This window comes from Euleptes europaea, chromosome 9, assembly GCF_029931775.1.
Source record: "Euleptes europaea isolate rEulEur1 chromosome 9, rEulEur1.hap1, whole genome shotgun sequence".
Lineage (NCBI taxonomy): Eukaryota > Metazoa > Chordata > Lepidosauria > Squamata > Sphaerodactylidae > Euleptes > Euleptes europaea.
In genome coordinates, this window is record NC_079320.1 from 78,367,862 (window position 1) to 78,389,645 (window position 21,784).

Genomic DNA, 21,784 nt, shown 5'->3' on the forward strand with positions numbered 1-21,784 from the left:
ACTTTAGGCAGCAATCCTATGCACACCTCCTTGAGCTCAGGGGCATTTACTTCAGGGTAAGCAGGCCTAAGATCAGGCTGCACATCTGATTTGTGGCATTTGAGATTGCAGGTAATTTATCGCCCTGGGTTTATAAATACCGGCCGATGCAGAAGTCCAGAGCTCAGAGCCCTTGTGCAAAGGGTTAACTTTTGTCATCACTATCCAGCATGGTTATGATCCCCAATGCCAGGCTCAGCACGGTCAATAACAGAAAGGGGTGGATCTAAAGGGAGAGGAAAGTGTGTGTGAGAGAGAGGGAGAGAGCTTGTGCGCCTGCATGCATTTCCCTCTGCTGCATCCAAGCTGTTTGATGCCTTACTTGAAGCAACCTTTCCCCATGCTTCTTCGAATTCAGTGGACTTAGCGCTCTCTACAGATGGCTGAAAAGGGACTTCCGTGGGTAGCAGACGTGGCCGAGCCTCGCCCGGCAGGTTTCTTTTAGGCTTATTTGTGCTCCTCAAAAGCATGGGCAAATAGTCCCCCCACCCAAAAAAAACCCTGCACTTTCTCCCACACAGACCAACCTTTGGAGAGCGAAAAGGATGGATATTGTTAATGACAGCCTCTTTGACATCAACACCAACGATTCGGATCTCCTGTGTGAGCTCGTCTCAGGAAAAGATCCTTTTTTCTGCAGGAACCGCTTTCAGCGCTTTAAAGGTAGGTGCCCTTTTTAAAATAAAAAAAAATCAGCAGCTGTTTTGCAGAATACAGTTTTATCAGCAGCTATTTTGCAGGACACAGTTTATCAAGTCCAGCTCGAAGAAAACCAGTGATTGCTGATAAATCCTGATGAAAGAGAGAGAAGCCAAAAATTCAAGTTCAGTTCTTCTAATTATAATTACAGAAGAGTGTGGAAATTTTCTAGTAGTAGAAAAGGGCAAGAGTCCAGTAGCACCTTAAAGACTAACAAAAATATTTTCTGGTAGGGTATGAGTATGAAAGCTCCTACCCTACCAGAAAATAATTTTGTTAGTCATTAAGGTGCTACTGGACTCTTGCCCTTTTCTGCTACTGCAGACAGACTAACACGGCGACCCACTGAGAAATTTTCTAGGAAAGCACGCAGGTGCAGGACAGAAAATATGAAAGAGAGTAAGCTCAAATAGCAATTTCTGATTTTTAAAAACAACACCCCTGCATTTCTTAAGAACAACATATAGAAGGAATTAACATGGGCATATTATACCATAGGTGCCAAACATGTTGTTAGATTAGATCTTGCCTTATTCTCCCCTACTTTGAATCAGACTCCCACGGAGTAAAAACAGGGAGTCGCAAACTTTCTAATATGGAAATGTTATTGTAAGTAGTAATACATCGCTCTGAGCAGTCTCGAGATGCCGAGTGTAGTATGCTTTTGAAAGAAAGCACGGCGTGTATTCTGTGTAAATTGCCATCAGGTGCAGGATCCGCTACAGAGGCAGCCAGCCCAAACACAAATCAGATCTGTGGTTTACAGCCGTCTAGCTAGAAGGGCTCATTAAATCCCGTTTAATTGCTTTTCTTTTATGGGAGCTGAGACGTTTAATTTTGAGAACTCCCAGTGCTCTTTAAGGGCAGAGCTCCACATTTAGCAGTGAAGATGGGATTTTCCAATCCTGTCCAAAAGAGACGCAAAGGTGGGGGAGAGGTTCATTTGCCGGTAAGAGCGGGATATAAGAAGAAATAAACACATTTGCAGGGGACAGGCAACAGGGCTTATTGATCCTTTTTCCTTGGCTGACACTTTCCCTCTCCAACTCACACACCGGCCCCTTTTCCCGGATTTGACTAGCGAACACATCTTGAAACCAGGCTAGGAGAAAAGCAGCTAGTGGGAGAATGGGTTACACGTGCTCACTCTGGCCCACTTCTCCCGCTGCTTTGCATATTGATCAAAAGCGCAGATATTTGCCAAACTTGTGGCTGCTGCTAGAGTCGATGTAGAGCGGGTTGCTTAGAAGAGGGGGTTCTGTCGGCTGCTGCACGTCCTGCAGTGCTGAGAAGCCCTTCGGCCACTACAACATGCTCTTTCCTCACATAACCATCCCAAACCCGAAAGGCCTGCCAGGTGCATCTAGCCATCCTAAGCTGAAGCCAGAGAGACCTTAGGAAGATCTCCCACTGCCTCTTCCAATCGTGATGGTTGTCCACGTTGTTTTCAGATTTAGACCAGACAGTTCGGATTCTGCTCTATTCCCTGATATTCCTGCTCAGCGTCTTGGGCAACACGTTGGTCATCATCGTGCTGATCAGAAACAAAAGAATGAGGACCGTCACCAACATATTCCTGCTCTCGTTGGCCATCAGTGACCTCATGCTCTGTTTCTTCTGCATGCCCTTCACCCTCATTCCTAACCTTCTGCAGGACTTTATTTTCGGCAGCACCGTATGCAAAATTACCAGTTACTTCATGGGTGAGTCTTTGAATGCCAACTTTACTACTGTTGCCTCTATATGAGCGTGTTTCCAACCTTCCTCCTTTGGAAAAGAGTTCTGGCTCAGGGGTAGAGCATCTGCTTTGCTTGCAGAAGGCCTGGGGTTCAATTTCTTGGCACTTACAGTTAAAGGATCTCAGGTAATAGGGTATGGGGAAGACTTTTTCATTGTCTTTCACCTTGGATAACTGTTGCCAGAGTAGACAATGCTGAGCTAGATGGATCAATGGCATGACTTGGTATAAGGCAGATTCTCAATAAACCCCAGTACCGGTACCTGTTGGCTGCAGAGAATTCTGGGCGCCTTTCTAGAGAGGGCACATGAAGCTGGTGCTTGGGCATCATGCTTTTGTGGCAGAATATGGCTAATCTGGTGAACTAGGTTGGTTTCCCCACTCCTCCACATGAAGCCAGCTGTGACCTGGCTAGTCACACTCTCTCAGCCCCACTTACCTCACAGGGTGTCTGATGTGGGGAGGAGAAGAGGAGGTGATTGTAAACCAGTTTGAGTCTTCCTTAAGTGGGAAAGTTGGCATATAAAAACCAACTCTTCCTCTTCCTCTTCTTCTTCTTCTGTCAAATCCCTCTCAGAGCCTGCTAGGCTAATGGCCACCACTATGTCCACAGACAGTGAATTCCACATTTTTATTAATTCCCACCAATCTTAGCCAAGGATACTTTTTTCTTTTCTTTTTTCTTTTTGCCATCAAGTCACTGCAGTCCTATGGCAACCCCGTAGGGCTTTCAAGGCAAGAGATGTTCAGAGGTGGTTTGCCATTGCCTGCCTCCACATCACGACCCTGATTCCTTGGTGTTCTCCCATCCAAGAACTAGCCAGGGCCGGACTGAGAGTGTGTGACTGGCCCAAGGTCATTCAGCAAGTTTCCACGGCACAGTGGGGATTCAAACCTGGGTTTTCCAGATTCAGTCCGACACTTTAACCACCACACCATGCTGGCACTGTACACTACCACTATATAGGGTTGCCAACCTCCAGGTGGTAGCTGGAGATCTCCTGCTATTACAACTGATCTCCAGCCAGTAGAGATCAGTTCACCTGGAGAAAATAGCCACTTTGGCAATTGAACTCTATGGCATTGAAGTCCTCCCCTCTCCTAACCCCACCCTCCTCAGGCTCCACCCCCAAAATCTCCAGGTATTTCCCAACCTGGAGCTGGCAACCCTACCATTATAGCATCCAATTTCTCCAATGTCCATTCTCAGAAAAGAAAGGCATTCTGCACAGGCTTGGAGAACTTCACCTTTGAGACTGTGTTCCCCCCCGCCCAACAAAATAAACAGCTTATAGGGAATTCTGTACATGTTCTGAAGTTTTTGAAAATAAACAACCAAAAAGGTTAGCAATCCAACTTGTCTCTTCTTCTCTACACAGCTGGTTTTCTGCAGGGGAAAGGAGGAACTGTACAAGAATTCTAAGAGCAGATATTGCGCACAACCAAATGGCTGCCACGGGAGCCGGGTCCAATCACAAAATGTTGAGAGGTCAACACCAGAGGCAGCTGTTTCCAAGCTGCTGTAGTGGTTAAGAGCGGTGGACTCTAACCTGGAGAACCAGGTTTGATTCCCTGCTGCTCCTCACGAGCGGCTGACGCTAACCTGGTGAACCAGGTTGGTTTCCCCACTCCTCCACATGAAGCCAGTTGGGTGACTTGGGCTAGTCACAGTTCTCTTTGAGCTTTCTCAGCCCCACCTACCTCACAGGTGGGGTTGTGGGGAGAGGAAGGGTAGGCGATTGTAAGCCGATTTGATTCCCCTTAAAAGGTAGAGAAAATCGGCATATAAAAACCAACCTCCTACCTCCAATGAAGTGGAGGAAACTGAGGACTGGCTCTTAGCTTTAGAGGAGAGATGCACTGGGGAAGAAGCAAGTGGGCACTGGAATGTTTATGGGGTGGTTTGCCATTGCCTTCCCCTGTCGTCTACACTTTACCCCCAGCAAGCTGGGTACTCATTTTACCAACCTCGGAAAGATGGAAATCTGAGAGCCAGTATGGTGTAGTGGTTAAGAGGGGCTGACTCTAATCTGAAGAATAGGGTTCGATTCCCTGTTCCTCCACATAAGCAGCGGACTCTTATCGGGAGAACCAGGGTTGATTCCCCACTCTTCCACATGAAGCCTGCTGGGTGACCTTGGGCCAGTCAAAGTTTTCTCAGAACTCTCTCAGCCCCACCTACCTCACAAGGTATCTGTGGTGGGGAGGGGAAGGGAAGGCAATTGTAAGCTGCTTTGAGACTCCTGAAAGGCAGAGAAAACCAGGATATAAAATCCAATTCTTTATCTTCTTCAACCTTGAGCCGGTTACCTAAATCCAACTTCTGTCAGGATCGAACTCGGGTCGTGAGCAGAACCTTGGCTGTCTTACTGGAACTCACCACTTTGCGACATGGGGCTCTCTGAATAACATATAGCACTTGGTTTAAAATAAAAAAACGATTAGTGGGAGACAGCTTTTGTAAACTAAACTAACCATGAGATATATTGCAGTAATTAATAAATGGACTTCCCTTTTTAACACAAGCTCATATGCAACCATTAAGCCATACCTCTTGTGTACATCTATCAATTTGTATGTTTCTGCATTGTCCAGAACCTTACTTAGCCATTAAGCCATTGATGGAAGCATTGCCAATTTCAATCAATCTATCCGGCTGCAATCCATGCCCGCCTACTTGAAAGTAAGTCCTATTATGCAAAATGGGGCTTACTTTCAAACAAACACGTATAGCATCAGCCTGTCCATCAATTTAGTCCATTGACCTGACCTTCAATCAAGTCGCCAAAACACACGAAAAACCAGACAACAGAATACTTAGCTATTCTCAGAATAGCTGCTTGACCTATGGTCTCTCTAAAACTATTTTTTTGCTGTTGCTAGTAGGATTTGCAGAGATGATCCCGCAATGTTCTTTCGAAGCTCTTCAGTTCTGTTGTTAAACGATATAAAGGTCAACATGTATCTTCTAATTTAATGTACCCCCCCCAGTTACCAGTATCCAATAATTTGTAATATGTTGACATTCTTACCAGAATTAATAAAGATCAGCACGGTCATTATAGTTAGATGACTCCCGGAAAGCAAAGCAGGGGAAATATGTCAGAAATGTATAAAATTATGAAGACTATGGAGAGAGAGGGGAAAGTAAGAGTAGACAGAGTGAGGTTTATCTCCTAAACTGGGGGTCAACAAGGAAATCAGTTGGCAATAGTTTGAAAACTAGGGTTGCCAGCCTCCAGGTGGGACCTGGGGATCCCCCGGAATGACAGCTCATCTCCCGACTACAGAGATCGGTTCCCCTGGAGAAAATGGCTGTGTTGGAGGCACTGTACCCCACTGAGGTCCCTGTCCTCCCCAGGCTCCATCCCCAAATCCCCAGGAGTTTCTCAACCTGGACCTGGCAACCTTATTTAGAACAGAGAAAACCAAGTACTATTTCATACAATTCATAGAATTCCCTATCACAAGATGGGAGAATATATATAAACTTATACCTTTTAGAGAGAGACTTAGGAAAATGGGTGATAATCAAGTGGAGTCTTCATTTATTGTTGCAGTACACCTATATAAACCAGATGGTATGGGGATGAAAAACATAGAAGGGCTGTTGTCCTGCCTGTAAGATTTCCAGAGACATATAGATAGCCACTGCTGAGAACAGAATACGGGTCCAAATGAACCTTCAATCCCACCTGGCAGGTCTCTCATTATGTTTTGAATTTCTGAATAATGAATTTTCTGGACACTCTATCACAGTAGGGCTGCCAACCTCCAGGTGGTGCCTGGAGATCTCCTGCTATTACAACTGATCTCCAGGCGACAGAGATCACTTCCCCTGGAGAAAATGGCCGTTTTGGCAATTGGACTCTATGCCATTGAAGTCCCTCCCGTCTCCAAACCCCGCCCTCTTCAGGCTTCACCCCAAAAATCTCCCAAGTGTTTCCCAACCCTGAGCTGGCAGCCCTATATCACAGTCTCCTTGTGGGTCCCACAGGAGGGAGCAAACTATCCACATGTTTTGGAGTGAGGGGGTGGTGGTACACGGCACCACAAAACAGGGAGTAAGGAATTTCCCAGTGACCGTGACCAGAACATTGCATTTTTGGATGTGGGAAACCAGGGTTCAAATTTCCGCTGAACTTTGAAATGCACGGGGAAGCCATGGCGATCTCTCGCTGTTATAACTGATCTCCAGGCAACAGAGATCCGTTCACCTGGAGAAAACGGCCACTTTGGAAGAGTGCGGGGCATGGCACCCCGTTGAAGTCCCTCCCCTCCCCCAAACCCTGCCCTCCTCAGGCTCCACCCCCCAAATCACCAGGTATTTCAATTCAGGAGCTGGCAACTCTACTTTCACCTGAAGAGCAATTGTAATAGCAGGAGCTCTCCAGGTAGTGTTGGCCAGGTTCCCCCCTCTCCTCCAACGGGAGATTCGGGGGCGGGGATCACGTGTGTGTGGCCATGAGCAACATGAGCCCGTCATTTCCGGTTTACTTCTGGAAGCCCCGCAGCATAACGGGATGATTTACCACTCAACCCCCCCCCCATTTGAGTGGTAAGTCGTCCCGTTGTGCTATCAACCCACAGATGGATTGGCGGGCAATTTCCCACCGTTCCAAGGTACCTGGCAACCCTATCTCCAGGCCCCACCTGGAGGTTTCTAGATGGTCTTCTAACTGTTACTGCAGACTACAGGCTTCTTGCTGCACAGGAGCAAACTGAGGAAGGTGGACTGCCTGGTTTTTGCTACACCTCAACAGCAACTCTGGCCCAGGGAATGCCGCACCTGCTCTTACAGGCCTGACCAGACGGGCTTAGCTTCAGCACTGGAGGTCCCGTTACGTGCCTTCAGGTCATACCCTGAGCCCATTTGCAAGGCTATAATGCTGTTCTGAGGTCTTCCCTGAAAGGGTAGAGCATAGGGTTGCCAACTTCCAGGTACTGCTGAGATAAATATGCACAAGTACTAACAAAGTATGGCTGAGTAAACAATAGTACAAGGCTCAAACACTCAAATAGCAAAGACGTATATTTGAAAGTTACAATAGTGAAAGTGCAGGAAGTGACAAAAAGGAAACTTAACACAAAATCTATTCACTAAGATCTAAAGGTCGATAAATATGATAAAGTCAATAATTATGTCTCGATAGAATCTTTAAAAGTTCATAATAAATATATTCAAATCCTTGCGTTGTGGAGACAGAAGTCAGGAGAAGACGGAAGGCGGTCCGGATGCCTTGCGTTTTCGCCGCCCCTCAGGGCGGCTTCTTCAGCTCTCCGTTATAAACAGAAACTATTCTCCTTAAATATTCATTCAGCAGTTTCTTAGATATAAAATCTCAGGTGGACTCTTCTTGCTCCCAACTGGGCTGCTCAGTGAAAATGCTTGCTAACTCAAACTCATTTTCACTGAGCAGCCCAGTTGGGAGCAAGAAGAGTCCACCTGAGATTTTATATCTAAGAAACTGCTGAATGAATATTTAAGGAGAACAGTTTCTGTTTATAACGGAGAGCTGAAGAAGCCGCCCTGAGGGGCGGCGAAAACGCAAGGCATCCGGACCGCCTTCCGTCTTCTCCTGACTTCTGTCTCCACAACGCAAGGATTTGAATATATTTATTATGAACTTTTAAAGATTCTATCGAGACATAATTATTGACTTTATCATATTTATCGACCTTTAGATCTTAGTGAATAGATTTTGTGTTAAGTTTCCTTTTTGTCACTTCCTGCACTTTCACTATTGTAACTTTCAAATAAACTTCCAGGTACTAGCTGGAGGTCTCCTGCTGTTACAACTGATCTCCAGCCGATAGAGATCAGTTCACCTGGAGGAAATGGCCGCTTTGGCAACTGGACTCTATGGCACTGAAGTCCCTCCCCTCCCCAAACCCCGCCCTCCTCGGGCTCTGCCCCAAAAACCTCCCATTGGTGGCAAAGAGGGACCTGGCAGCCCTAGCAGAACACCAACGTGTCTCCCAAACCCCAGGCGGGCGTGCTGTCAAGAGCTCAGGAGAGAGACTGGCTTTGAGGAGAGACAGTATATTCTGTCTGGGCGGCTGCCAACGACGAAGGTGGCCTGGGAACACAAAATCACCTTCTCTGAAAGCAAGGGCTTAATTAGAACGAGTTGACAAACCATGTTCTGCCCTAGTAAAACTGAACAGTGTACTCAGCAGATATTCTGCACACCTACTCGCTAAACAACAAAAAAGACTTTGCTGCATCCCGTTTACAAGCAATGCAAAGTCAGCCAAGCTCCAAGCCTGGATTCCAAGCGGGTTGCCTTCTTGAAAACTGGCCTGTTGTTTTTAATATTGCCGTATTGCTGTTACGTGACTCTTTATCGGTTTTGACTATTTTAATTACAATCCACCCCTTTGAGGAAGGTGGACCGGAAACGCCATATGATAAATATAGGACAAAACTCCCCGAAGTGGTGGGAAGGGTTTGGCGGGGAGGGGGGGATTTTACAGGGGCAGGATTCAGGGGAATGTTGATGATGGGGGTTGTTGTTTGGGGTGAGGTTTAACAATATTTATTAATGAATATACCAGAAGAACAGGAGGAACAGGTGAGCCTTTAAATCAATGCCTACTGCCCCACCTAGAGTTGCCAGCCTCAAGGTGGTGGCTGGAGATCTCCAGGGAATACAACTTATCTCCAGGCAACAGAGAGCCAGCATGGTGTAATGTCTAAGATCGGTGGTTTGGAGCAGTGGCATCTGATCTGGAGAACTGGGTTTGATTCCCCACTCCTCCACATGAACAGCGGAGGCTAATCTGGTGAACTGGATTTGTTTCCCCACTCCTATACATGAAGCCAGCTGGGTGACTTTGGGCTAGTCACACTCTCTCAGCCCCACCTACCTCACAGGGGAAGGGAAGGGGATTTAAGCCGGTTTTATTCTTCTTTAAGTGGGAGAGAAAGTCAGCATATAAAAACCAACTCTTCTTCTTCATCATCAGTTCACTTGGAAAAGGTGGCTGCTTTGGAAGGTGCACTCTATGGCATTATACTCCATTAAAGTCCCTCTCCTCCCCAAACCCCACCCTCCCCAGGCTTCACCCCCAAAATCTCCAGGTATTTCCCATCCTGGAGTTGGCAACTCTAAGATCCCCACTGCCAATGAGTTTCCTACCTAGGTTTGCCAGCCTCAAGGTGTTGGCTGGAGATCTCATGCTATTACAATTGCTCTCCAGGCGACAGAGATCAGTTCACCCGGAGAAAGTGTCCCCTTTGGAAGGTGGACTGGCATTATACTCCACTAAAGTCCTTCCCCTCCCCAAACCCTGCCCTCCTCAGCCTCCACCCCAAAAATCTCCAGGTATTTCAGAGCTGGCAACCATATCCCTACCTGACCTTGTAAACCACTGCCCTGAGATCAGATGTAAAAGGTCAGACAGGTGCCATCTTGTTTGTTCACTCCCTGTCGGGGCTCACCTGCCGTCCTGTAGACTGTTCCGTATCGGCGTCCCTTTCCCCCCCCTTTTTACTTGCCTTCCATTCTCTCCTCTGAGCTCCCTCTCCAACGTCTCGGCTCGCCACCCCTTCCCTGTTCCGGTTTGCTTTGCCTCAGACTTCCGAGTTGTAGAGACCGCTCGTCCCTCTTGTCACTCGTGGCTTCTTTGGAGGGCGACCACCCAGCTTCTTGTGGTCGTCTCCTACGCCCGTCTCCTCCTCGGCCAGCAAACCTAAACCTCTCTTAACCTTTCCCCCCTAGAACCTGCCCCACCCACCAATTCACCTGCCTCTCTGTCTTCCTTCCCTTCAGGTGTTGTATCATCACACCTGTCTGCCCTCGCTCTATCTCCTGCTTAACCCTCTGCTTCCCTCCGTCCTTATTGTCTATCCTCCCTTTGTCGCCCCAATCCTTGTCTTCCCCTCCATTTGACTTTCCCTGCGGTCTTCCCCTCTCTTTCTGTCCTAACTCCGTTTCCCCTACATCCTCCCCCTGCAGAGAGGCCAACTGGAGCTCTCCGCCCGAAGTGCCAAGTGCGGCACACTCCCTTTAGGTAATATGAAGTAATATGTTGGAAACCCTCAGCCATATGGGATCCCTGAGCGCAGGTAGAGCACGTTTTGCACGCAGAAGATCTCTGCTTCAGTCTCTCTGGTAGGCCAGAGCTCCGGGTTGGGAAATACCTGGAGATTTTGGGTGTGGAGCTCAACAGGGCAGGGTTTGGGGAGAGGGGGGACTTCAATGGGGTATTATGCCATAGAGTCCCAAAGCGGCCATTTTCTCCAGGTGAACTGATCTCTGTCGCTTGGAGATCAGTTGTAATACCAGGAGATCTCCAGCCACCACCTGGAGGCTGGCAACCCTAATCTCTAGCATGTCCAAATAAAGCATCTCAGGTAAAAGAAGAAGAAGAAGAGTTGGTTTTTATATGCTGACTTTCTTCCACTTAAGGAAGAATCAAACTGGCTTAAAAATCTCCTTCCTTTCCTCTCCCCACAACAGGCACCTTGTGAGGCAGGTGGGGCTGAGAGAGTTCAGAGAGAACTGTGACTAGCCCAAGGTCACCCAGGTGGCTTCATGTGTAGGAGTGGCGAAACCAACCCTGTTCACCAGATTAGCATCTGCCTGTCATGTGGAGGAGTGGAGAATCAAACCCGGTTCTCCAGATCAGAGTCCACTCCAGATCAGAGGTAGCAGATACTTGGATGGCCTTGGCCTGCCTGAAAGCCACTGCTTGCCAGTCGGAGGCAACCATAGTGAGGAAGATGGGACTGTGGTCTGACTCAGTTCAAGTCTGCTGTATTGGCCTTCACACAAGCACTGCAGGATTGGACAAGTCCAGCAATTGGCCTCCGACCATGACCCGTAGAACTCAAAAGCAACAGCTCTCCACTGTTAGAAGAAGAAGAGTTGGTTTTTATTTGCTGACTTCCTCTATCTTTTAAGGAGAATCAAACCGGCTTCCAATCTCCTTCCCATCCTCTCCCCACAACAGACAACTTGTGAGGTAGGTGGGGCTGAGAGAGCTCTAAGAGAGCTGTGACTAGCCCAAGGTCACCCGGCTGGCTTCATGTGTTACTTTCACCTAGTATTTAGAGATATACTGCCTCCGAACAACAGGTGGTCCCTGCCGTGAAGAGTCATCACCATCCATCGGCCCTCATTAAAGAAATATAGTCTATGCTTCTATGCCCTTTGGGAAGCACGGTTTTCTATTCAACGAAACATTACAAGACTGGGAGAAAAGGTCACTTCCGCATGCAGCAGCCATAATGGGGCACGTACTAAACACACACACCCCGTTTCTTTCTGAACCACTGAGCCCAACCGTGCGGCTAACATCTCCAACGACGAACATACCTCGTGTCGTTTTGATCCCTCTTCCTTTAGCTGCTCCACAACTTCCCAGAGTAAGCCGACAAGATGACTTCACACAAGCCTTCGGAGGAATCCGTCAGGATATTTTCTAAAAACATTTTCTGACGGAGCAAACGTATCTTAAAATGCACGGTTCTCGATTCAGTTTTATTATGAATACGGCAAAGCCATTAAATTATTCTTATTAATTACAGGATAGAATTAAAAGATACAATATCTAAAACTATGCTTTTAGATATTGTATCTTTTAACTCTATCTTGTAATTGATATGAATATTTTAATAGCTTTGCCATATTAATAATAAATCTGCATGATTAAAGGACGGCTGACCAATATTAAGTAGTATTTTCCCCAAAAAATATAAAGTAATTGGCTTGGAATCTGATCATATAGTTTCTTTCGGTAATGGGTAGGGTTACCAACCTCCAGATTGTGGCTGGAGATCTTCTGGGATTTCCACTAATCTCCAGGTGACAGAGATCAGTTCACCTGGACACAATGGCAGCTTTGGAAGGTAAACTCAGTGGCATTGAAGTCCCCTCCCCATATCCCGCCTTCCTCTGGCTCCTCCCTCCAAAATCTCCCGGTATTTCCCAACCCAGAGCTGGCAACCCTTGTAACGGACCACGTTCATCAGAGTCTGAGAACAGAGCGCCTCAGATTCTCATTAACACAAGCTCATCTAGCAGAAGTTAGGTTTTCCATTTCAGCAACAGCGATAACTATTAATATATATTTAATTACTTACAAGTAAGACAGCAAATGGATTATTGCTTCTGTGTGAAGGATGAGTGGGCTAAGGACGCAGTCCTCCACGCTTGCTTGAAACCCATGGGACTGGCTTCCGCTAAAAAAATTAACTCGGTGCATAGGCACAACATTTATAGAAAGAACAGGACCAATAAATCAAGCTTTATGGAACTGACCCTCTAATGCTGTTTTAAAATAATTCCCATCTTGCTTGTTGACCTAACCAAGATACAACTCAATAAACGTGTCAAGTATTATAGCTAAAGGACTCAGTTGTCTCCTATGGGTTGGTTCCACCAATGCCCTTCCACTAAATCCTGCTCACAAGTTACAGTGAATGCATGTACAATCTGTGTATAGTGTGCACTTGATTCTTCTTTATATGTGCATAGAGTAATTTTCATGTTATGTTCAACGCATGTCCAGGTGAACGTGTGATCTAAACACTACATGTATGCAGGTATTGGTCCCTGGTTTCATTTGTAAAGTTAATGAGCTTTGGCTTTTCTTACAAGCAGATGTATTAGAGTTGCCAACTTCCAGGTAGTGGCTGGAGATCTCCTGGGATTACAATAGATCTCCAGGCGACAGAGATCAGTTCACCAGGAGAAAATGTCTGCTTTGGAAGGTGGAACTGGTAGCATTATATCCCACTGAAGCCCCTCCTCTCCCCAAACCCTGACCTCCTTAGGCTCCACCACCAAAATCTCCAGCTATTTCCCAACCTGGAGCTGGCAACCCTAACACATACTTACTGGTACATATATGTATGTTCCCATATGAACAGGGCTTGAGTGTTCCTTTAATGGAGAAAACCTCCTTCCAACAGGGAATGGAAGGGATTAGGGAATCACTGGATTCAGTTCAATGGTGGGAAATCATTGGGTCCAACCCTCTGCATTCTTTAGATTTCACAAAATATGATAGTGCATGGTATTGCGAGCAGTAGGAGAACAGACATTGGAGGAGAACAGTCATTAAAGAAGCGGGCCTGGCTAAGAGCTTTTAGGTTAAAGAGAAAGATCTTGAGGTCGGATTTGCTGCTGGTTTTAAGTTTAGTTAGGAGTGACCGTTTTAAATCTGACTGGGACTGGCTACTGAAAGATAAATTGATATGTTTAAATGTAACAGCTGATGTGTTAAACACACTAGGGATTCAGGCCTTATGTCGCCTGACCAAAAGGAGTTTGAAGGAGCTAGATAGTTCTCATTACTGTTATAAAGATCTTGTAGGGTTTGTTGATTTCTTGCTGTTGGAACAGGTCCCCCACTGAAGATCCCAGAATATTTTTTGGAGTCGGACAGCACCAACGCACGAAAGGGCTTTTCTGCTGGCCCGTCTGAATGCCTTTCCTTCAGCAGTTCGGGCAGGAAGGTACTTTGGTATATCATTCTCTGAGAGATTATACATCTGTGGATTAGAGAAAATCGATTCCTTTGATCGTATTCTTCTTGAATGCCCTTGGTTTTTAGATGCTAGAAATAAGTTGCTATTCCTTTGATTGGAAAGAATATTGTTTCTGTGGAGACCAGTGTTTCACGGTTGCTAAGTGACAAAGAACAGCAAATGACTTTGCAGACTGCAAAATATTTGATAGTAGTGTTGGCTTGTCGGACCTCAAAACCCCATTCAGTATTTTAGTTGTGCTTCCCGTTAATCACATTGGTTATATGAACAGTAACACAAGTAAGTAAATAAGAATTTGATTGTGGCATTTCTACAAGCAGTAACTCTGTTTTTACTGCCCATTTCCCATAAAGACAAACATTTATAAATAAATAAATCAGCATTGATTGATTGACATTATCAGACACAGGCACAAGCTCCTCTCTCTGGTAAATTGCTAACTGGCTTTTAAATTACTTATATAGTAAAAAGTTATCTCAGTATTTTTTTAAAAAAAATGTGTAAAGCCAAAAGCTGAGGGGAAAAAAACATTTCTCAAAATGATCTTTAATTTTTTTTCTGACCCTGGAAAATCCTGATGAAAAAGTAAGAGTCAAAGTCCATTTTTAAATAATGGGAACTCCTTTGGATAGACCAGGGGTCGGCAAACTCATTAGTCAAAAGAGCCAAATATCAACAGTACAATGATTGAGATTTCTTTTGAGAGCCAAATTTCTTAAACTTAAACTATATACCGGTAGGTAGGTACACTGTTATTAACTTAATAAACTTTAATTAAAGTTTTAAGTCTTAATTAAACTATAGGTACACTGAATAAAACTTGATATCATACTTAATAGTGATCTTATTTATTGATAAAAATTAAATTGTAAGTCCCTGCCATTTCCCCCTCCCCGTCTGGAGGCCTAGTCTACCGCTATAAAAGCCTATTGGTAGACCTGCTCCGGCTGAGTCCCATTGGGAGGCCAGGTCTACCCATTGGCTTTCTTGGCAGTAGACCTGGCCTCCGGAGGCCCATAGAAGCCAATGGGTAGACCTGGCCTCTGCAGGGGGACTTTTTCCCCTCCTCGGAGTCCAGGTCTACCGCCAAGAAAGCCTGTGGGTAGACATGGCTTCCCAATGGGACTCAGCCCGAGGCCAGGTCTACCAAAGGAAGCCCGCCCCGCCCAATAGCTGATAGGCGGGGGGGGGCAGGAACCGCCGAGCCGCCCGCCCAGCAATCGCGAGGCTGGAGGGGAGGCTTTAGCCTCCCAACCACTGAGGGCAAGGGAAAGGGGGACCTGGCCGTTCTCCACGGCGAGGGGGGAGAGACAGTGTGCCCGCTCGCCTGCTCTCTCGCGCTCTCTCTCTCTCAGGCGCTCCGGCTCCGCAGCCCGGCTGCCGGCGCGAGTGGGCGCAAGAGCAGGGGCTCCGAACCAAGTTCGGAGAGCCACACTCAACGGGCCAAAGAGCTGCAGGCGGCTCGGGAGCCGCAGTTTGCAGACCCCTGGGATAGACAATCAATAAACCAGTAAAATAAGAATAATGAGAGTCAACAAGTGAATTTTAATTGCAGATATAAAACTAGAAGATGAACAACAGGTTATCTTCTCAGTGATTACAATCGTAAAGAAGTTTCAAGGGAATAAATCAGTGTGACAGCAACGTCCCTTTGAAAATTTATGCTGTAAATGAAACAATGCAGTTGCTGAAAACTTTGGCCACAAAAGATGGGATCTTTTGGTTGTTACTTAAAGTCTTGAACTATAGTTTAACTGTATCTAAACCTCCACACTTGTAAAATCATTTAACAAGTTCTAACAAACGAAGCATAAGACTTTCAGTTGACGAAACTGCTTTTAACAGTGTTATCCTAAACTGTTACACCTTTCTAGGCCCAATAACCTCAATGGATTTAGAAGGGTGTAACTCAGTTTACGATAGCACAGTCGGCTTCCTTACATGCATGACGCTTCTATGTAGGGGGAAAAACATATTGCTAATAGGAATAGATATGTGTAGTAAAATGGACAGTAAAGAGTTAGTCTAATTATGGGTTGGAGGAAGACTCCACCCCCTGGACTGTTCCCTTTTCTTGCTTTCAGTTTCTGTGTTAGTCTGATTTTAGTTGTGTTGCATTCTGCAATTCATGTGAGTACAGAGATTTACTTCATTTCCACATTGAGATCCCAAAAATACGTGTCAGCTTCACAACAAGTATGTGTGGCACAACAGAGTAGTGTTTATTTATGGAATAATGGAGAGATACCTGAACATACACACTTTCTGCAGAAGTGATATGTATGTGAGTGAAGTAGGCCTACAAACTAGAAATTCTGCAGTTGGAGAGTTTTGTGTAAAACATTCGAGCATGAGCATGGGAGCATCTCCGTTGTACACATGGAACAATCTGTGGCATTTAAGTGAATGAGACATTTTGGTTGTGCAAGAATTTCCATTATGCCTTTTTCAGTTCTTGGGTTCTAAGATGCATCAAAGCAGAGAAATATACTAGGGAGTAGAGATACTGGAAAGAACAATGTGGTATTCAAAGACTAAAGAATAGATCCTACTATTTAAGCAGATAAAGCCCTATTCACATCTTCCATAAGTTTCTATCCAACATTTTCAAGCTTTTTGTCATGCCCTTTAGACCTAGAATCTTTACTCTTGGGGTGGGGGGATAATAGTATATATTCTTTGGGCTCTGTCACTATCTGCTGCCTGTCTGGGTTCTGTGATGCTTGGTTGAATCATATCTATATAATTTTGCTGGGCTGTTAATTAAGCAGTTGTCTCTGTTTGCCATTTTGCCACAGTTTAGTCAAATTCATGGCACACACCGACAATGCCAGAACTGCATAGTGGAGATGCGGAAAGGCAGAAGAGCCTCATGAAGAAATATATTGACTTCAGAATAACCTATTCTATTTCAATGAGACATGCTTGCCGTAAAGCTGAAACAACAGAGATGAATCCACAGGACTGTGTTTTTGACTAATGTTCTAATTTTCTGCTCTGCTAGATACAGATTCTAGCTGAATTAGTCAAGCATGCATCTGGCGAGTTACAGTAGTAAATCAGACTAGCTGCTGGAAACCTCACATGCTCCTTCCCTATATACAAGACGGTAAAGTTCATTGAATTTAAATGGCAATTTGCTGCCTTTTCATGAGTACCAACATGGTGGATGTCGGAACCTCTAGGTTATCCCCCAAGAATCAGAAACAATGCTTTGACTTCACTGATTGATAACCAATTAAAGGTAAAGATAGTCCCCTGTGCAAGCACTGGGTCCTTACTGACTCATGGGGTGACGTCACATCTTGACGTTTACTAGGCAGACTATGTTTACAGGGGGTTTGTCATTGCCTTCCCCAGTCATCTACACTTTACCCCCAGCAAGCTGGATACTCATTTTACCAGCCTCGGAAGGATGGGAGGCTGAGTCAACCTTGAGCCAGCTACCTGAAACCAACTTCTGTCGGGATCGAACTCAGGTCGTGAGCAGAGCTTTTGTCTGCAGTACTGCAGCTTACCATTCTGCACCACAGGGCCCCTTGCAGATAATCTTACAGGGACTTCAATGGGGTATAATGCCACAGAGTCCACCTTCCAAAGCAGCCATTTTCTCCAGGTGAACTGATCTCCATCGCCTGGAGATCAGTCACAATCCCAGAAGAGATCCAGCCACCACCTAATACAACCTTAATACAGGAATTTTCCTAGCCGTCAGTTCCAACTCTAGTACACGTTTACTGCGAGTCTGAGGGCACACAACGGGATTAATTTCTGTGCAAACTGGGTTAGGATCATGCTGCATGCCATGTATCTGTTTATAGTTTTCTAGTCCAAGTAAATGATTATCCACCAATGTTTGTCTTTCATAACTTCATCCCACATTTTATCTCATTTAATCCAGTCAAAGACAGCAGTGAGATCAACAACAGCTACCTAAAAGTGCTTTTTTTTTTTTGGTCCTTGACTATATTTGAGAATCAAGCAACTCATCTCATAATCCCTGACAGGATTAAAGGCAGTTTTGCTATGATGGGTGTTCAGTAGGCCTTTGAACACAAATTCCACCAAAATGAACTCTTTACAAGAACCTTTGTTACAGTGCAGACTTTGGCGGTTCTATGAAAAAAACACATATGTAAAAAAGCGGACATGAAAATTGCGCACAGAAAAAACCCCACTGTCATAAATGCGCACAAAAAAAATGCCCACACAGGAAAATGCCGTCACGGAAAAATACGCACATGGAGAAATGCCCAACACAGAAAAATACGCACATAGAAAAATTAGGAAAATCATTTGGAAAATCAAAAATGTTGGCTTGAAAACAGAATATGAAACAAATATGAATATAAAAATCACACTAAATTCTCCTGCTACATTAGCCTTTGTCCCAATCGATGATGTGAGAAGTGTTTTTGAAAAGCTTGCCACCACATTTCCAGATGAAGATAGCTATAATGAGGTGCTCACGTACTTCCTTTCTACATACATTGAGGGTGCAGCGGGTTGAGATTTTCAGTTTCCCATATGGAATCATCATGATGCAGCCCTGGAACATTTGCCAAAAACTACAAACTGTTGTGAGGGATTTCATAATGCTCTTAATTCCCTATTCCACTGCAGTCATCGCAGTGTGTGGTTTCTATTTGATGGACTGCAGAGGGACCTGGCTTGCCCAAAATTAACACTGGCTAATGCACGGGCAGGTCGCATAGAGGTGAAAAAGAGGAAATATGAGGCATTACGTGGTTGCACTTCTGTGCAGCCATATGAGCGAGTGGAAGATAAACTTAATTACTTAAAGAGATTGGTTAATTTGCAATAAAGAATTATATCTGAATTATTATTTATTCGGTTTATTATTTAATGTCGGTCCCCCATTTGATCCAGGTGTCCCCATTCATTCCGGGTTCGTTTTCAACAGCTGGCAGGTTTTAGAGATGTAAAAACAGCGAGATGTAAAAACCCCCAGTGATGGGGTAGAGCAGTGAATGGGGGGAAGACGGCAGGAAGGAGAGGCAAGAGGAGACAGTGCTGAGGAGGATGGGATGCAGTGGGGGAGAGGAAGGAAAGGCAGGGGGAATGGGATGCCCTTTCCCGCAAGTTCCTTGCAGGTCCCAGATTGTCTATCCTATATCATATGTCCTCAATCTCGTCCCAGATGCCATGAGTTGGCCATCCCTTTTCCTGCCCTCACTGATGCTGCTTCTTCAGGCCGAGGATGGGAATTGGAGGGCACCACTCCAAAAACTGAAGCCAAGTGTAAAATGGACAAGAGTTCTCGCCATCTTGCTGATTTCCCCCAGCAAGTAGCAGCGGCATCCTGAAAGGGCACTTGGTACAAACCTGAGAGGGTAATAGGGTTGCCAGGTGGGTGATATTGGCGGGCAATTGGCCACCAATCCACCCAGTTGCTCCAGAGCTGGGGCTGTGGGCACGTGTGGGTGAAGGTGGCACTTCCGGTTTTACTTCTGGAAGCACCGCATCGCTGCAGCTGATTGAGTGGTCAATCGGCCGTGGCGATGTGGTGCGTCCGGAAGTAAAGCCAGAAGTGTCATCATCGCATGCTCATGCCTGTGCATGCACACAGCCACTGCAGCCCCACCCCTAAAACTTCCTGCCGATTGGGAGGGGGGACCTGGCAGCTCTAGAGGGTAAAATGTTGAAAAGGCTTTTGCCAAAGGTAGAAAAGATGGTCGATGTCAATGCACATCGCAGAACATCTCCATTCAGAGGCCGCATGTAAACAGCAGGAAGGTCGAAAAGAGATTGTAAATCAACCTTCCAGCCTGACTACCAATTGATTCAGAAGCCATTTGAGAAATGCATTCTTGATCTTCACACACCTACACTATATATGGGAGAGAAGATCAAAACACACGAGAAGAAGCACATATGAACCAGGACCTTTTGCTGAGTAGAAGCTTTTTTCCCAAGGCCCTGAAATACGCAATTCTATTCACAAACTGAGAACTGTTAATATTAGTTGTCTGTTGGACACCCTTCTCCTCTACAAATAATTTTGGCGCTAACTTCCCTATCAATTTACATTGCTTTGACAGCACATCATATAAATTATTATTATTGTTTTCCTGAAAGCTGAATTTGCCACCAAAGGGAGGAGGGGATATTGCTTAAAAATGAGGCTTCAGTCGTCAAAAGAAATCATTCTGAGCAATAACTGGATTAATAGACCAACTACTATCAACCTCAGGCTATAAAAGGTCAGGTGGTTTCCTAGCAAGACCTCTCTGGGCAGGACTTCATCAGGATTTACTTGCGGACTGAGTAACCTTTTAATCCTTTATATTTTAATGGGTTTTGTTCTGCTATTCTTTGGAAACTTCGGGATGTTGGGACTTTGTGGTACGCTGTTGTGATTTCTTGGTATATTCTTTGCATACGCTTTCAGTCTTTTATTCAATGTTTCGAATGGCCTGAATATATATTAGATATTCTGTTATCAGTTCAAAAGTATTTCTGAAGTCATTTTTTAAGAAAATTTGTAAGTTGCTTTGAGTGATCTTGAGCAGAATAGCAGAATGAAAATACGGCTTGAGTATCCCTTATCCAAAATGCTTGTTCGTGCAGGGAAGGGCTATTCATGGCTAGTAGTAAAAATTGATACTAGTCATGATGCATGCCTATTCTCTCCAGTAGCAAAGGAGCATGCCTATTATATTAGGTGCGGTGGAACACAGGCAGGATGGTGCTGCTGCAGTCGTCTTGTTTGGGGGCTTCCTAGAGGCCCCTGGTTGGCCACTGTGTGAACAGACGGCTGGACTTGATGGGCCATAATCTAATCTACCCACAATAGTTTACACAAGGACTGGTTTTAGTACATAAAGGTAAAGAATACTGCAATAAATAGAACGCCTGCTAGACAACTTCGTTGCAACAAAATTCAATCAATGGTAGCCAACTTACTTTAATCAAATTACATCTGTATCTCCTTTCTTTTATTCTCATACTTTTCCAGTCTTGCCTTCCCACTCTAAAAGCAATATGTAACTCCACTGTTAGAGTAATTCCTCAGAAATGGGATGACTTCTAAAGACCTACATGGCTTGGGACCAGCGTACCTGAAGGACCACCTACTCCCATTCGAAACTACCCAACTGCTATAGTCATCTTTCAAGGCTTGCTTCAGGTGCCCTCACATCCTGAGATTAGGTAGTCGGTAACCCAGGAGAGGGCCTTCTCAGCTGTGGCACCAGAACTCTGGAACTCTCGCCTCAGGGAGATTTGTCAGTCCCCTTTCTGTTGCCATCTTCTGCCAGTGGGTGAAGATTTTTTTTGTTTCATCTGGTGTTTCCCTCAATGATCCCTCTTTCCTGCTTTGTTTTAATTGTTTGGTTTTAGGTATGTGTATTTTATTATATTTTTCATGTGTTTGAACTTGGTTTTAATTTCTTGAATGATGTGTTTTTGTTTGGTTTTAATGGTTTTCCAAATGTATTTCTATTCTGCATGCATTTAGTCTGCTAGCCATCTTTGTGGCCCGGTTGAGGGCAGAAAGGGTTTTTTTTAAAAAAATTTGGTAAATAAATAAATTAGTAATTATAAATCTAATATGTCCCACAATAGGGCAAATTAAGCATTGTGACCTATATTCAAATCTGCTCCAAGGCAATTCAGCAAGAAGCCACAACCTCAGAGAGAAGCAATTGATTGCACTACCCTTGAAAAATTTGTTACCTGGAGCCCTTTCTACACCACCTCGCGCACCTGTATACGTGCATAAAGGGGCAGTGATTGTGTTGGTTTGTTTGTATGTTTTGTTAGATTGCTACCCCACCCTTTTCCGG

General features: G+C 45.1%; 1 protein-coding gene across 1 annotated transcript in view; it reads left to right on the top strand.

Annotated features, from left to right (window-relative positions):
* Positions 1 to 584: 584 nt before the first annotated feature.
* CCKAR (cholecystokinin A receptor) overlaps positions 585 to 21,784 on the top strand; it is a 35,402-nt gene continuing 14,202 nt past the window's right edge. Inside the window, exons 1-2 of the mRNA XM_056855826.1 lie at positions 585 to 702; positions 2,190 to 2,441. Coding sequence (XP_056711804.1) covers positions 585 to 702; positions 2,190 to 2,441 — 370 coding nt within the window. The remainder of the gene's footprint in view (positions 703 to 2,189; positions 2,442 to 21,784) is intronic.